Source organism: Coregonus lavaretus (assembly GCF_964263955.1).
Source record: "Coregonus lavaretus genome assembly, contig: HAP1_SCAFFOLD_684, whole genome shotgun sequence".
In the NCBI taxonomy this organism is placed as follows: Eukaryota; Metazoa; Chordata; class Actinopteri; order Salmoniformes; family Salmonidae; genus Coregonus; species Coregonus lavaretus.
Window position 1 is genome coordinate 214,492 of NW_028162907.1, and position 15,888 is coordinate 230,379.

General features: G+C 43.4%; 1 protein-coding gene across 1 annotated transcript in view; it reads right to left on the bottom strand.

The window, feature by feature from the left end:
* The window catches only part of LOC311118704 (gamma-aminobutyric acid receptor subunit gamma-3-like), a gene marked incomplete at both ends in the record, with an annotated part of 48,873 nt that overhangs the window by 13,071 nt on the left and 19,914 nt on the right, over positions 1–15,888 (bottom strand). The window contains 2 exons of the mRNA XM_084193492.1: positions 12,081–12,163; positions 14,111–14,331. Coding sequence (XP_084049618.1) covers positions 12,081–12,163; positions 14,111–14,331 — 304 coding nt within the window. The remainder of the gene's footprint in view (positions 1–12,080; positions 12,164–14,110; positions 14,332–15,888) is intronic.

Sequence of the window (15,888 nt, forward strand, 5' to 3'; positions counted from 1 at the left end):
AGCCAGGGCGTGACAAGGGGCGTGGGTCAGAAAACCAGTCAGTATCTGGTGTGACCACCATTTGCCTCATGCAGCGCAACACATCTCCTTCGCATAGAGCTGATCAGGCTGTAGATTGTGGCCTGTGGAATGGTGTCCCACACTTCTTCAATGGCTGTGCGAAGTTGCTGGATATTGGCGGAAACTGGAACACGCTGTCATACACTTCGATCCAGAGCATCCCAAACATGCTCAATGAGTGAAATGTCTGGAGAGTATGCAGGCCATGGAAGAACTGGGACATTTTCAGCTTCCAGTAATTGTGTACATATCATACCAACATGGGGCCATCCATTATCATGCTGAAACATTAGGTAATGGTGGCGGATGAATGGCATGACAATTGGCCTCAGGATCTCATCACGGTACCTCTGTGCATTCAAATTGCCATCGATAAAATGCAATTGTGTTCATTGTTCGTAGCTTATGCCCATACCATAACCCCACTGCCACCATGGGGCACTCTGTTCACAACGTTAACATCAGCACACTGCTCGCCCACACGACGCCCTACACGATGTCTGCCATCTGCTCGGTACAGTTGAAACCGGGATTCATCCATGAAGAGCACACTTCTCCAGCATGCCAGTGGCCATCGAAGGTGAGCATTTGCCCACTGAAGTCATTTATGACGCCAAACTGCAGTCAGGTCAAGACCCTGGTGAGGTTGACGAGCACGCAGATGAGCTTCCCTGAGACGGTGCAGAAATTCTTCGGTTGTGCAAACCCACACTTTCATCAGCTGTCCGGGTGGCTGGTCTCAGATGATCCCACAGGTGAAGAAGCCGGATGTGGAGGTCCTGGGCTGGCATGGTTACACATGGTCTGTTGTTGTGAGGCAGGATGGACGTACTGCCAAAACGACATTGTAGAGAAATTAATATTATGGTAGAGAAATGAACATTAAATTCTCTAGCAACAGCTCTGGTGGACATTCCTGCAGTCAGCATGCCAATTGCACACTCCCTCAAAACTTGAGACATCTGTGGCATTGTGTTGTGCGACAAAACTGCACATTTTAGAGTGGCCTTTTATTGTCTCCAGTACAGGGTGCACCTTTGTAATAATCATGCTGTTTAATCAGCTTCTTGATATGCCACACCTGTCAGGTGGATGGATTATCTTGGCAAAGGGGAAATGCTCACTAACAGAGATGTAAAGAAATGTGTGCACAAAATCTGAGAGAAATAAGCTGTTTGTGCACATGGAACATTTCTGGGATCTTTTATTTCAGCTCATGAAACATGGAACCAACACTTTACATGTTGCGTTTATACAATACATGACCAAAAGTATGTGGACACCTGCTTGTCAAACCTCTCATTCCAAAATCATGGGCATTAATATGAAGTTGGTGCCACCTTTGCTGCTATAACAGCCTACACTCTTCTGGGAAGGCTTTCCAATAGATTTTGGAACATTGCTGCGGGGACTTGCTTCCATTCAGCCACAAGAGCATTAGTGAGGTCGAGCACTGATGTTGGGCGATTAGGCCTGTCTCGCAGTCGGCGTTCCAACTCATCCCAAAGGTGCTCGATGGTGTTGAGGTCAGGGCTCTGTGCAGGCCAGTCAAGTTCTTCCACAACGATTTCGACAAACCATTTCTGTATGGATCTCGCTTTGTGCTCAGGGGCATTGTCATGCTGAAACAGGAAAGGGCCTTCTCCAAACTGTTCTCCTGGCATTCGCCAAACCCAGATTAATCCGTCGGACTTATAGATGGTGAAGCGTGATTCATCACTCCAGAGAACGCGTTTCCATCGCATCCAGAGTCCAATGGTGGCGAGCTTTACACCACTCCAGCTGCTCGGCCATGGAATCCCATTTCATGAAGCTCCTGACAAACAGTTCTGGTGCTGACGTTGCTTCCAGAGGCAGTTATCAACTTAGTAGTGAGTGTTGCAACCGAGGACAGACATTTTTTACACGCTACGCGCTTCAGCATTCGCCGGTCCCATTCTGTGAGCTTGTGTGGCCTACCATTTCACGGCTGAGCTGTTGTTGATCCTAGACGTTTCCACTTCACAATAACAGCCCTTATAGTTGACCTGCTCTAGCAGGGCAGAATTTTGACGAACTGCCTTGTTGGAAAGGTGGCATCCTATGACGGTGCCACATTGAAAGTCACTCTCTTCAGTACGGGCTATTCTACTGCCATTGTTTGTCTATGGAGATTGCATGGCGGTGTGCTCGATTTTATACACCTGTCAGCAATGGGTGTGGCATCATATATACTTTTGTGTATACAGTGGGGAGAACAAGTATTTGATACACTGCTGATTTTGCAGGTTTTCCAACTTACATGTCACGATCGCTGAGTGTGGATGTGGTGTAGGGAATCAAGCGCAGGCACACAAGAGTTCGTCAACAGTCTTTAGTGGTGCAAAACAACTCCAAACAGGAGAAAATAGCCAACCCAACCGGGAGGCGATAACGACAAAAACGCACACAACACAGTGCGTAAAAACAAGGAAAAGCGCACGCAGTGCGGACTCTCAAAATACACAGAAAAGAGAGTCAAAAATCCCATGAACACGTACAGCAGACAAGAACAATCACACATAACACCTGACCCAAAATAACGAAACTAAATAGGGAACCCAATTAAACACTAACAAGGGACAGGTGTTACAAACAGACAAAACCAAACAAACATGAAACATTGAACGGTGGCAGCTAGTACTCCGGAGACGACGACCGCCGAAGCCTGCCCGAACAAGGAGGAGGAGCAGCCTCGGCCGAAACCGTGACATTACAAAGCATGTTGAGGTCAGTAATTATATTTATCATAGGTACACTTCAACTGTGAGAGACGGAATCTAAAACAAAAATCCAGAAAATCACATTGTATGATTTTTAAGTAATTAATTTGCATTTTATTGCATGACATAAGTATTTGATCACCTACCAACCAGTAAGAATTCCGGCTCTCACAGACCTGTTAGTTTTAATTTAAGAAGCCCTCCTGTTCTCCACTCATTACCTGTATTTACATGCACCTGTTTGAACTCGTTACCTGTATAAAAGACACCTGCCCACACACTCAATCAAACAGACTCCAACCTCTCCACAATGGCCAAGACCAGAGAGTTGTGTAAGGACATCAGGGATAAAATTTTAGACCTGCACAAGGCTGGGATGGGCTACAGGACAATAGGTAAGCAGCTTGGTGAGAAGGCAACAACTGTTGGTGCAAATATTAGAAAATGGAAGAAGTTCAAGATGACGGTCAATCATCCTCGGTCTGGGGCTCCATGCAAGATCTCACCTCGTGGGGAATCAATGATCATGAGGAAGGTGAGGGATCAGCCCAGAACTACACGGCAGGACCTGGTCAATGACTTGAAGAGAGCTGGGACCACAGTCTCAAAAAAAAACATTAGTAACACACTACGCCGTCATGGATTAAAATCCTGCAGCGCACGCAAGGTCCCCCTGCTCAAGCCAGCGCATGTCCAGGCCCGTCTGAAGTTTGCCAATGACCATCTGGATGATCCAGAGGAGGAATGGGAGAAGGTCATGTGGTCTGATGAGACAAAAATATAGCTTTTTGGTCTAAACTCCACTTGCCGTGTTTGGAGGAAGAAGAAGGATGAGTACAACCCCAAGAACACCATCCCAACCGTGAAGCATGGAGGTGGAAACATCATTCTTTGGGGAAGCTTTTCTGCAAAGGGGACAGGACGACTGCACCATATTGATGGGAGGATGGATGGGGCCATGTATCGCGAGATCTTGGCCAATAACCTCCTTCCCTCAGTAAGAGCATTGAAGATGGGTTGTGGCTGGGTCTTCCAGCATGACAACGACCCGAAACACACAGCCAGGGCAACTAAGGAGTGGCTCCGTAAGAAGCATCTCAAGGTCCTGGAGTGGCCTAGCCAGCAGGGGCGGCCTGTTCAATAGGGCGATATGGGCGACGCACTGCCAAACGGGAAAAGGAAGGGATTTTTTTTCTAATCAATTATATCACGGCAACAGTAGTTATCAGTGTTGTAATCTAGACGTCTGATCTGCCACAGTGCCACACTGCCACTAAATGTCGAATCAGGCTAAAGTCGTGCTTCAAATGGCCACCCCCCCTTTTGGGGCGATTTCAGTCAGGTTGAAAATCGCCCAGAATTCTGTCATAGACTCCCATGTAAAATCTATTTTTTTCAAATTTCAGAGCTTTCAATACAATCTCTATGGGTGTCTGAGGGCTTGCACTTACGCGCTTTCGTCATACGTAACGTAACCATGAACGTAACTAAGAAAATAGCGGGTAGCAGCGTCTCTGTTGCAACCTGCAGTGTGTGTGACGTTATCTTATGTTTTTAATCTTATGTTTTTAATTTGTACACTTAGTGGCGTTATTTTATGTTTTTAATTTGTACACTTAGTTTACAAACATTCTGCCAACCATGGATTTCCAGTGGTGGGGTCACGGTGTTGGACTGATCTTGTTGATCGTGTACATACCCGCTACGAACGGACTATATAATGAAAACGCTGCTGGCAGCGGAATCCAATACAGCAGGGAGTTTTTACTACAATGCAACTCAAATACGAACGCGATGGATATCCCAATGGCCCATCTAATACCTGATTGTCTGCGAGTGGATTACAAACCCAAATGCAAACGTGGAAAACGCGGGGGAATCAGACAACGACTTAAAAAAAATTAAGAACAAACTTCCCTTACCCACCACCTTGCTGATTAATGCCCAGTCACTGAGGGGGAAAGCGGATGAGTTGTCAGCGAATCTGCGCTTCCAACACGAATATCGGGAGGCCTGTTTGCTGGCATTTACTGAGACTTGGCTGGATGACAGAGTCCCGGACAGAGAAGTGGAGCCGGCCGGCTTCACCCTGGTCAGAGCGGACCGCAATCTGACAGTCACAGGGAAACTTCACGGCGGGGGCGTCTGTCAGGGACCAGTGGTGTAAATCGATCCTGGTAAGAGAGCGACTCTGTACCCCCGACATTGAACTGCTTTCTGTGTCACTGCGACCTTACTATCTGCCCCGTGAGTTCCCCCAATTGTTTGTTACCGTTGTGTACATTCAACCAAAAGCTAATATAACAAAGGCATCAGAGATTATTTATAATCTGTCACAGAAACTGGAATCCATCTCCCCCGACGCACCCAAATTTATTTTAGGGGATTTTAACAACTGTACCTTGCACAAAGTCTTGCGCACATACCATCAGTATGTGAAATGTCACACTAGGAAAAATAGGACTCTTGATTTGTATGCTGCCCCTGTCTTCATGTTGTTGCTGGACATATCTTTTTTAAAATGTGTGTAGGTCACCTAAATCATCAGAAAAATTGCCCCCCCTGAGAATTTTTTCAGGAGCCGCCACTGCTAGCCAGTCTCCAGACCTGAACTGAACCCAATAGAACATCTTTGGAGGGAGCTGAAAGTCCGTATTGCACAGCGACAGCCCCGAAACCTGAAGGATCTGGAGACGGTCTGTATGGAGGAGTGGGCCAAAATCCCTGCTGCAGTGTGTGCAAACCTGGTCAAGACCTACAGGAAACGTATGATCTCTGTAATTGCAAACAAAGGTTTCTGTACCAAATATTAAGTTCTGCTTTTCTGATGTATCAAATACTTATGTCATGCAATAAAACGCAAATTAATTACTTAAAAATCATACAATGTGATTTTCAGGATTTTTGTTTTAGATTCCGTCTTTCACAGTTGAAGTGTACCTATGATAAAAATTACAGACCTCTACATGCTTTGTAAGTAGGAAAACCTGCAAAATCGGCAGTGTATCAAATACATGTTCTCCCCACTGTATGATGTATTTTTGTTCAGTGTAGAATATGTCACTGCCCCGCACGCAGAGCAGCACAGCGCGATTCTTTAGCCACAAAAAAACATTCTAGCCTTTCAACATACTTCTCCCAAGACCTATGATTTTCCTCAACAAACTCCTCAATCTTCCCATACAAAGCCATGATCAGAAAAGGGAAATCCAGGTTTCCTCACGAATCCTCTTCAAACATTCCAGTCCGGATCCGCCTCGTCGCCAGTACTATGTCCGTGACATAGTGAAAGTCCAATCCAATAACGAGGAGCAAGAAAGGTACGTTTAGGCTATTTACTCCATGGTGCAGGCAATAAACATGAATGCCATGTCGGCAGGTGACTGAACTTTTACACCAATGGGGCGCGCACGCTATATATGGGAACTTTTGTGCACGCTCATACACAAGAAAAACCACATACTCTCCATTAAGATGGTAGGAGTACAATAAGGGCACTGTGGGATTGACTCTTCACTGGTAAAGGTCAGTTATTGACATATCCCACTTTGTACTGTAGGCGACATAGCAACGAGCCATGGTCGACAGCCTTGCCAACCTCCTCTCTCCTCCTCTGCACAGATAATAGCTCGGGTCGAAGCGAAGAGAATGTATAAGGGTCAGATGTCCATGAATCCTTGTATTGCAGCCTATATCCACTGTGCTCTATGTTTGGTTGTCTATAAACACTTCAATGGACAGAAATGACTCATCCCTTATCTGGGATTCTCTTTTTCACATTAGATTGAGCCACGATGCACTTCCTAATTAAAGGGATAGTTCACCTAAATTACAAAATGTCATTGGTTTCCTTACCCTGTAAGCAGTATATAGACAAGGTATGACATCAATCCATGCTTTGGTTTAGTTTCCCTGGCACTGTTCCCAAATGCTAATGTTTTAGCATTTGTGGCACAAATCCCATTCAAGTCATGGGACCGATATTAGCATTTTTCGCACCTCATGTTCAAATCAAGTGACTTTGCTGAGCTTCACAATACATTTGAGATACTTTGGGATGTTTTGGACGATGTGCGAAAACTGTTTATATCGGTATGACTTGAATGGGAATTGTGCCACAAATGCTAAGATATGAGGTAAACCAAAGCATGTATTGCTGTCATACCTAGACTGCTTACAGGGTAAGAAAACCAATATGTCATTTTGTAATTTGGATGAACTATCCCTTTAAAGATCTGAAAGGTGAGAAAATCCACATTGATTAACTAATAAAACTCATTTAATTAAAAAATATCTGTTTTATTATCACATACACCGGATAGGTGCAGCGAAATTAGTGGAGGCTGCTGAAGGGAGGACGGCTCATAATAATGGCTGGAACAGCGCGAAACCATGTGTTTGATACCATTCCACTCCAGACATTACCACAAAACTGTCCTCCCCAATTAAGGTGCCACCAACCTCCTGTGAGTGAAATGTGTTGTTTTACAGGGTCAGCCATAGCAGTACGGCGCCCCTGGAGCAAATTAAGTGCCTTGCTCAAGGACACATCGGCAGATCTTTCACTTTGTCGGCTCAGGTATTCAAACCAGCAATTTTTTGATTACTGGCCCAACGCTCTAACCGCTAGGCTACCTGCTGCCATTATCGCCATGGGAACGCAGCACGCCACATGTCCAATGTTTTTTCCCTGGGGTAAGTGAAAATATCAAACAGCGAGAATCTATCTGTCGGCTCTGTCACGCCAGTGGGTGGGTGGTGTGGAGGAATGGATAGAGTTTTCCCGTTTTACTTAAGTTAACTCTTCAGACCCCTGTTTCAAGGACAGAGAGTAAGCCTATTCTCTATTAAGCATGCTTTTTAAACGAGGACTACGCTTACTCTGTGTCTGGGCAATCAGACCAAGACGTTTATTTACAAAAACAACGACATTCAAAGACATGATAATATGATAGGACTATTTTCTATCTGAAGGTGACAATTGAGGATTACTTACTGTAGGGATGTACATAGGCTGTGGATGGAGAAGCAATGGTGGTGCCTTGGAAGGGTGGGGGAAATGGAGGCGGAATACGTACACTGTGGGGGGGGGGGATTTATTGTAGACTGAATAGAAGTAAGATCAAGGTCTTTATCTGGGAAACAGCTGGAAATCCATTAGCTTCAGCGCGCATGGCTTTCACATCCTGTTCCCACCAATCCTTACTAAGGGTATAATTTCAATGTACTACTCCACTTATTAATAATGCTCTATATTCACTTCCCATTCTGCCTGAGCTGAAATTTGTCCCATTTTATTGCAGGTGATATACTGTTGTTGTGTAGTTAATGCACTGCCCAGAAATCCTGGTCCTTTTGAATGTGGCTTTAAAGAAAGGTAGAGAGGTACAGAGTAGCTTTGCATCTAGCTTTCCCATTGGTGACTCACACATTCTCATGAAAAGCTGTAGACAATCATTCTCTTTCAGGCTACAAACCTACAGTGAGGGAAAAAAGTATTTGATCCCCTGCTGATTTTGTACGTTTGCCCACTGACAAAGAAATGATCAGTCTATAATTTTAATGGTAGGTTTATTTGAACAGTGAGAGACAGAATAACAACAAAAAAATCCAGAAAAACGCATGTCAAAAATGTTATAAATAGATTTTCATTTTAATGAGGGAAATAAGTATTTGACCCCCTCTCAATCAGAAAGATTTCTGGCTCCCAGGTGTCTTTTATACAGGTAGCAAGCTGAGATTAGGAGCACACTCTTAAAGGGAGTGCTCCTAATCTCAGTTTGTTACCTGTATAAAAGACACCTGTCCACAGAAGCAATCAATCAATCAGATTTCAAACTCTCCACCATGGCCAAGACCAAAGAGCTCTCCAAGGATGTCAGGGACAAGATTGTAGACCTACACAAGGCTGGAATGGGCTACAAGACCATCGCCAAGCAGCTTGGTGAGAAGGTGACAACAGTTGGTGTGATTATTCGCAAATGGAAGAAACACAAAAGAACTGTCAATCTCCCTCGGCCTGGGGCTCCACGCAAGATCTCACCTCGTGGAGTTGCAATGATCATGAGAACGGTGAGGAATCATCCCAGAACTACACGGGATGATCTTGTCAATGATCTCAAGGCAGCTGGGACCATAGTCACCAAGAAAACAATTGGTAACACACTACGCCGTGAAGGACTGAAATCCTGCAGCGCCCGCAAGGTCCCCCTGCTCAAGAAAGCACATTTACAGGCCCGTCTGAAGTTTGCCAATGAACATCTGAATAATTCAGGGGAGAACTGGGTGAAAGTGCTGTGGTCAGATGAGACCAAAATGGAGCTCTTTGGCATCAACTCAACTCGCCGTGTTTGGAGGAGGAGGAATGCTGCCTATGACCCCAAGAACACCATCCCCACCGTCAAACATGGAGGTGGAAACATTATGCTTTGGGGGTGTTTTTCTGCTAAGGGGACAGGACAACTTCACCGCATCAAAGGGACGATGGACGGGGCCATGTACCGTCAAATCTTGGGTGAGAACCTCTTTCCCTCAGCCAGGGCATTGAAAATGGGTCGTGGATGGGTATTCAAGCATGACAATGACTCAAAACACACGGCCAAGGCAAAAAAGGAGTGGCTCAAAAAGCAGCACATTAAGGTCCTGGAGTGGCCTAGCCAGTCTCCAGACCTTAATCCCATAGAAAATCTGTGGAGGGAGCTGAAGGTTCGAGTTGCCAAACGTCAGCATCGAAACCTTAATGACTTGGAGAAGATCTGCAAAGAGGAGTGGGACAAAATCCCTCCTGAGATGTGTGCAAACCTGGTGGCCAACTACAAGAAACGTCTGACCTCTGTGATGTACTAAGTCATGTTTTGCAGAGGGGTCAAACACTTATTTCCCTCATTAAAATGCAAATCAATGTATAAAAATTTTGACATGCGTTTTTCTGCATTTTTTTGTTGTTATTCTGTCTCTCACTGTTCAAATAAACCTACCATTAAAATTATAGACTGATCATGTCTTTGTCAGTGGGCAAATGTACAAAATCAGCAGGGGATCAAATACTTTTTTCCCTCACTGTATAATGTACCATTCAGAGTATCTGCCCATCAAGCCTCCTACTCAAAACAGTTGTATATGCATCGACCTCATACTGTGATAGAATACAAACGGTATAATTTGGATCTAGTACATTGGACCTGTAGTGACCGATGGCGTTCATTGCAGGTACCTCTATAATTTATACAAAAGTGAGTTGTAAGACTACAATACGTGGGTCAGAAGAAAATGCCTGGGATAGCATTTGGTCTGGCTTTTGGTGTCTATTGTGTATCATACTGTGATTGTCTTGTGTATATATAAGACATTGACTGTTGTATATATTAGGGGTATTTGAGTCAAGGGAGATGTACAGTGCCTTCGGAAAGTATTCAGACCCCTTGACTTTTTCCACATTTTGTTACGTTACAAGCCTTATTCTAAAATGGATTAAATAAATAAAAATCCTCAGCAATCTACACACAATAACCCATAATGACAAAGCAAAAACAAATTTTAGCAAATTTATAAAATAAACAAAACGGAAATACCTTATTTACATAAGTATTCAGACCCTTTGCTATGAGACTTGAAATTGAGCTCAAGTGGATCCTGTTTCCATTGATCATCCTTGAGATGTTTCTACAACTTAATTGGAGTCCACCTGTGGTAAACTCAATTGATTGGACATGATTTGGAAAGGCACACACCTGTCTATATAAGGTCCCACAGTTGACAGTGCATGTCAGAGCAAAACCCAAGCTATGAGGTCGAAGGAATTGTCCGTAGAGCTCCGAGACAGGATTGTGTTGAGGCACAGATCTGGGGAAGGGTACCAAAAAATGTCTGCAGCATTGAAGGTCCCCAAGAACACAGTGGCCTCCATCATTCTTAAATGGAAAACGTTTGGAACCACCAAGACTCTTCCTAGAGCTGGCCGCCTGGCCAAATTGAGCAATCGGGGGAGAAGGGCCTTGGTTAGGGAGGTGACCAAGAACCCATTGGTCACTCTGACAGAGCTCTAGAGTTCCTATGTGGAGATGGGAGAACCTTCCAGAAGGACAACCGTCTCTGCAGCACTCCACCAATCAGGCCTTCATGTTAGAGTGGCCAGACGGAAGCCACTCCTCAGTGACAGGCACATGACAGCCCGCTTGGAGTTTGCCAAAAGGCACCTAAAGACTCTCAGACCATCAGACCATTAGAAACAAGCTTGTCTGGTCTGATGAAACCAAGATTTAACTCTTTGGCCTGAATGGCAAGCGTCACGTCTGGAGGAAACCTGGCACCATCCCTATGGTGAAGCATGGTGGTGGCAGCATCATGCTGTGGGGGTGTTTATCAGCGGCAGGGCCTGGGAGACTAGTCAGGATCGAGGCAAAGATGAACAGAGCAAAGTACAGCGAGATCCTTGATGAAAACCTGCTCCAGAGTGCTCAGGACCTCAGACTGGGGCAAAGGTTCACCTTCCAACAGGACAACGACCCTAAGCACACAGCCAAGACTATGCAGGAGTGGCTTTGGGACAAGTCTCTGAATGTCCTTGAGTGGCCCAGCCAGGGCCCAAACTTGGAACCGAGCTAACATCTCTGAAAATAGCTGTGCAGTGACGCTCCCCATCCAACCTGACAGAGCTTGAGAGGATATGCAGAGAAGAATGGGAGAAACTCCCCAAATACAGGTGTGCCAAGCTTGTAGCGTCATACCCAAGAAGACTCAATGCTGTAATTGCTGCCAAAGGTGCTTCAACAAAGTACTGAGTAAAGGGTCTGAATAGTTATGTAAATGTGATATTTCTGTTATTCATTTTTAATAAATTAGCTAAAATTCTAAAACCCTGATTTTGCTTTGTCATTATGGGGTAATTGTGTGTAGATTGATGAGGGAAAAAACTATTTAATCAATTTTAGAATAAGGCTGTAACCTAACAAAATGTGGAAAAAGTTAAGGGGTTAAAAAGTTAAGGGGTCTGAATACTTTCCGAAGGCACTGTACCTGTCCAGAGTTGTTTATTAGGAAATGGAACTGATCTAATTTGCTCATTTTATGAAACAAACAACAATTGTGTCTGTCATTGTTTGTTGGCACTGCCATTGCTGCCTTACCCCCCCCCACCAATTTTCTTAAATTGTATGTGGAGGCGTCATTTTTCATAAATGCATATGGAATATATGATTTCCCCAGATATTTTGTATATGTTTATACAACATATAGGACATATGAATGGGTGACATTATTGCCTGGCTGTACAATACTCACAGCTAGAGAAGACCAGGGGACAGGAGTGCTCATCCATAGGGAAGTTGTGGAGCTGCAGCTGGCACTCTGCATTGATGGTCAACCTACAGCACGAGTCAGAGAGAGGCCGTGAGTGAGCATTGCCGTCGTTCCTCACATAGAGTTCAGCTTTGCTCTGAGAGAGCAGTGCTACAACAACAACCACCGCCGCGCTAACCACATACACCACTGGTGATGTGAATGTGTCATTTATTGATGAAGACAGCATAGGGTGTGAAATAAGGGAAGGCTGGCTCTTGATGTTGTTCTCACATACTGCACATGCTGAGAATGAGACAGATAGCAATAATGCTGCATTTCGCTGCTTCCTTTTTTGTGTGTGTGTGAAAAGACTGAGCGATTGCAGTGTTAACAAACTGGAACCTTGTTGCATGCCTGTGAGAGACCAAATGGGCCACCTATTACCCTGACATGACTGCCAGTGCCAGGGGGCTAGAGATTGCGGGTCTCTCGGTCGGCCGGCCGGCTGGTCACCTCCGAGTCTGGTGAGCCCTGCAAATTGGTATTTTCCTTGAGTAACAAACTCCGACAGACTAGTTAAGAAAAATGAACGGATGAAGAAATGCTCTTGTCCCGGAGTTATGTAGGTCATCGGACCGAATTCCACCCTATTCGTCTCCTCTTTTCCTTCTCTCCTCCTCCTCCTCCTCCTCCTCCTCCTCCTCCTCCTCCTCCTCCTCCTCTCGCTCCCTGATAAAATGTCACTCTTGTTTACGTTGGCTTGACTGAAGTTCACAGTGAAGAGGAATTAAAGGGAGCTTAGACGGGAGCTTAGATTGACTCCATTGTTTTAATCAGACCAGGATGCCACTCACAAATATTTCTAGATCTGCTCAATGATAATGCTGATGAATAATGCTTACTGAAAATGCTCATTAATAATGCAAACTGATATTGTTCACTGATAATGCTCAATTATAATGCTCAACAATAGTCATCACCAATAAATTGAACCACATTTTATTGGTTGTGTACACATATTTAGCAGATGTTATCACGGGTGTAGCGAAATGCTTATGTTCCTAGCTCCAACAGTGAAGTAATACCTGACAATACAAAACAATACACACAAATCAAAAAACTCTAAAGAAAGGAATTAAGAAATATAGAAATATTAGAATGAGCAATGTCAGAGTCCGGAATATAAATATATATATATGTATATGATGGTGTGTATAGACATTATGGGCAGTATATGATGCTAACTAATAATGCTCAGTGATAATGCTCAATAATAATGTTCAGTGATAATCCTCATATACTGCATAAAGCTAAACAATAATGCTCAAAGATAATACTAACCGATAACCTCACTGAGAATGGCTGATAATGGCGGATCTTGTATGATTCCGCCTTGTGGAGCCAGCCAGGTCAGTGCTGGCAATAATTAACTTGCCCACACATTCTTATCCTTTCTCCTGTGCTTTGCCTGTTGCCAAGGGAATGCCTCACTCAGTGATGCAAACAGCAGGGTGATGTCTCTCTTTTCTCAGCGGAGGTGAGTCCACGGTTGAAAACGTTACAAAAAAGGACTGAAAGGATGACATTTATACCCTAAAAAGCATGATCTCCCTAAGACAGTATACTACAGTGTAAAGTGAATGTACCAAGTGTGCTAACCCACATAGCAGAGCAGTGAAAAAAGAGACAAAACAACATTCGTCTTATCGTAGAGTAGACAGATGTTTATTTTTGTGTATTGGTGTAGCATCAGTATGTGGCAGAGACGTCAGTTGTGTTTGTGCCACTTTCTTACACTGTGTTGAACTCTACCTGAATTCTGAGGAAGTTGGAATATTCTAGATGTAATCTTCAGTGCAAAGACAGGTAGTAATGACACTATTTTCATTTATATTGACTACTTTCCTTTCCTTGAAAAGGAAAACCCAATGTTTGCTACGCTGTAATCTCTGAACTAAGACGGAACGATAATCGGCTGTTCAAAACAACAATGTCTGTGATATCAGATAAAGAAAAGCCATTTATTTTACCTCAGCGTGTATAATATCTTCCCATCGTTCCAAATACGCAGAAGCTGATTGGGCATCGTAATCCAATGAGAGTCTGCGTTCTTGGAGTTTCTGAAGATGGTGTCAGGGACCCAGATCATTCCCACCATGTTGCTGTTGAGCGTCAGGATCTTCATGGTGCTGTTGTATTGCAGACGGCTGTCAATCCACGTCTGTGCAAAAATGATGTCAATTTGGTATTCCTGTAACATAACAGAAAAAACGTACCTTTAATTTACATATATTATACATATTTCATGTATTATTACATTTTTTATGATACATTTTGGTCCCAACTCTGTATCACAGTCATGCTATATATTTAACTTATTATTAAAATGTTTTCCTTAAGAGAGAAGCTGCACATCTCCGGTGTTGATTGTCTACCCGAACATAGAGACAGGACGAGACAAGACCTTTATCCTCTTAGACAAAGCATACCATAAATGATTCTATGATAAGAGAAGCATCAATTATAAATTGCCTTAACATTTAAAAGTGGGAAAAAAATTTGAAGTATTTTTTATGTTGACGTCCCCCAGAGACCGCATCTTGATTCTGACGGGTGACCTTTTGGAAACTTTTACAGGCACAGGGGACCTGACTTTAATACAGCACTAATTAGAGTGTGATGGGCGCAGCACCGACTGTAGCTGTTACCGTGACCTTAAGGAGTAAAAGGACAGTCAATCACACAATACGTCAGTCTATAGAGTCTATTACTCAAGGCTTCCATGCAATAGGCACTGTAATATATAAGGACCTGTTTGGCTCAGTTGGTAGAGCATAGTGCATAGCGCAGGTTTATGGGTTTGATTCCCGCTGGGGTAACCCTAAGAAAAATGCATGCATGACTGCAAGTTGCTTTGGAAAACAGCATCTGCTAAACGGCATACATTAATGTATGAGAAATAAAGTGAAACGGCTTGATCAGACAAACTAGTATCACAGATAAGATACATAATTTACCTACTGATGACTACATTTGAATTAATAATGCTGATATAAAATTTGACTATGTTATTTCACCCATGGGTTTTTCACTAGCTAAGTTATCAAGATGAATGTGATACGAAATCAGTGATAATCTCTAAGGCAATCTAAAAACCCTAAATACCCAGTATGCATTTATTCCGCTCTCTCCCCCTCTAACAGTCTCTGTGTGGTCCTGTAATACCCTTTAAATGTATGATGAAGGTGTGTTTATATAAATATTAATAGATATTTTCCTCATAATTAGTTTCACTTCAGTAAATTAATTACAACCTTAAGACTGCAATGACATTTCATAGTCTTGACAAAATGGTAAAACAAGAAAATGACTTGATTCCTAAACTATTTGTTAGACCTGGCTTCCTTACATCATGAGGGTGTGTACAGTAGACTGCTATGTCATCAGACAGTAATTCAGGGTATCTTTTATTTATGTAACATTTACGTACACAGCGAAGTCACACAGATCCATATCTCTTTTACAAGGGTTAGTGCTATCTGGAATCCTTCGGACGTCCCTACCTTAAACCCTAACCTTTTTTTTTTTTCACCTTTATTTAACCAGGTAAGCCAGTTGAGAACAAGTTCTCATTTACAACTGCGACCTGGCCAAGATAAAGCAAAGCAGTGCGATAAAAACAACAACACAGAGTTACATATGGGGTAAAACAAAACATAAAGTCAAAAATACAACAGAAAAATATATATACAGTGTGTGCAAATGTAGCAAGTTATGTAGGTAAGGCAATAAATAGGCTATAGTGCAA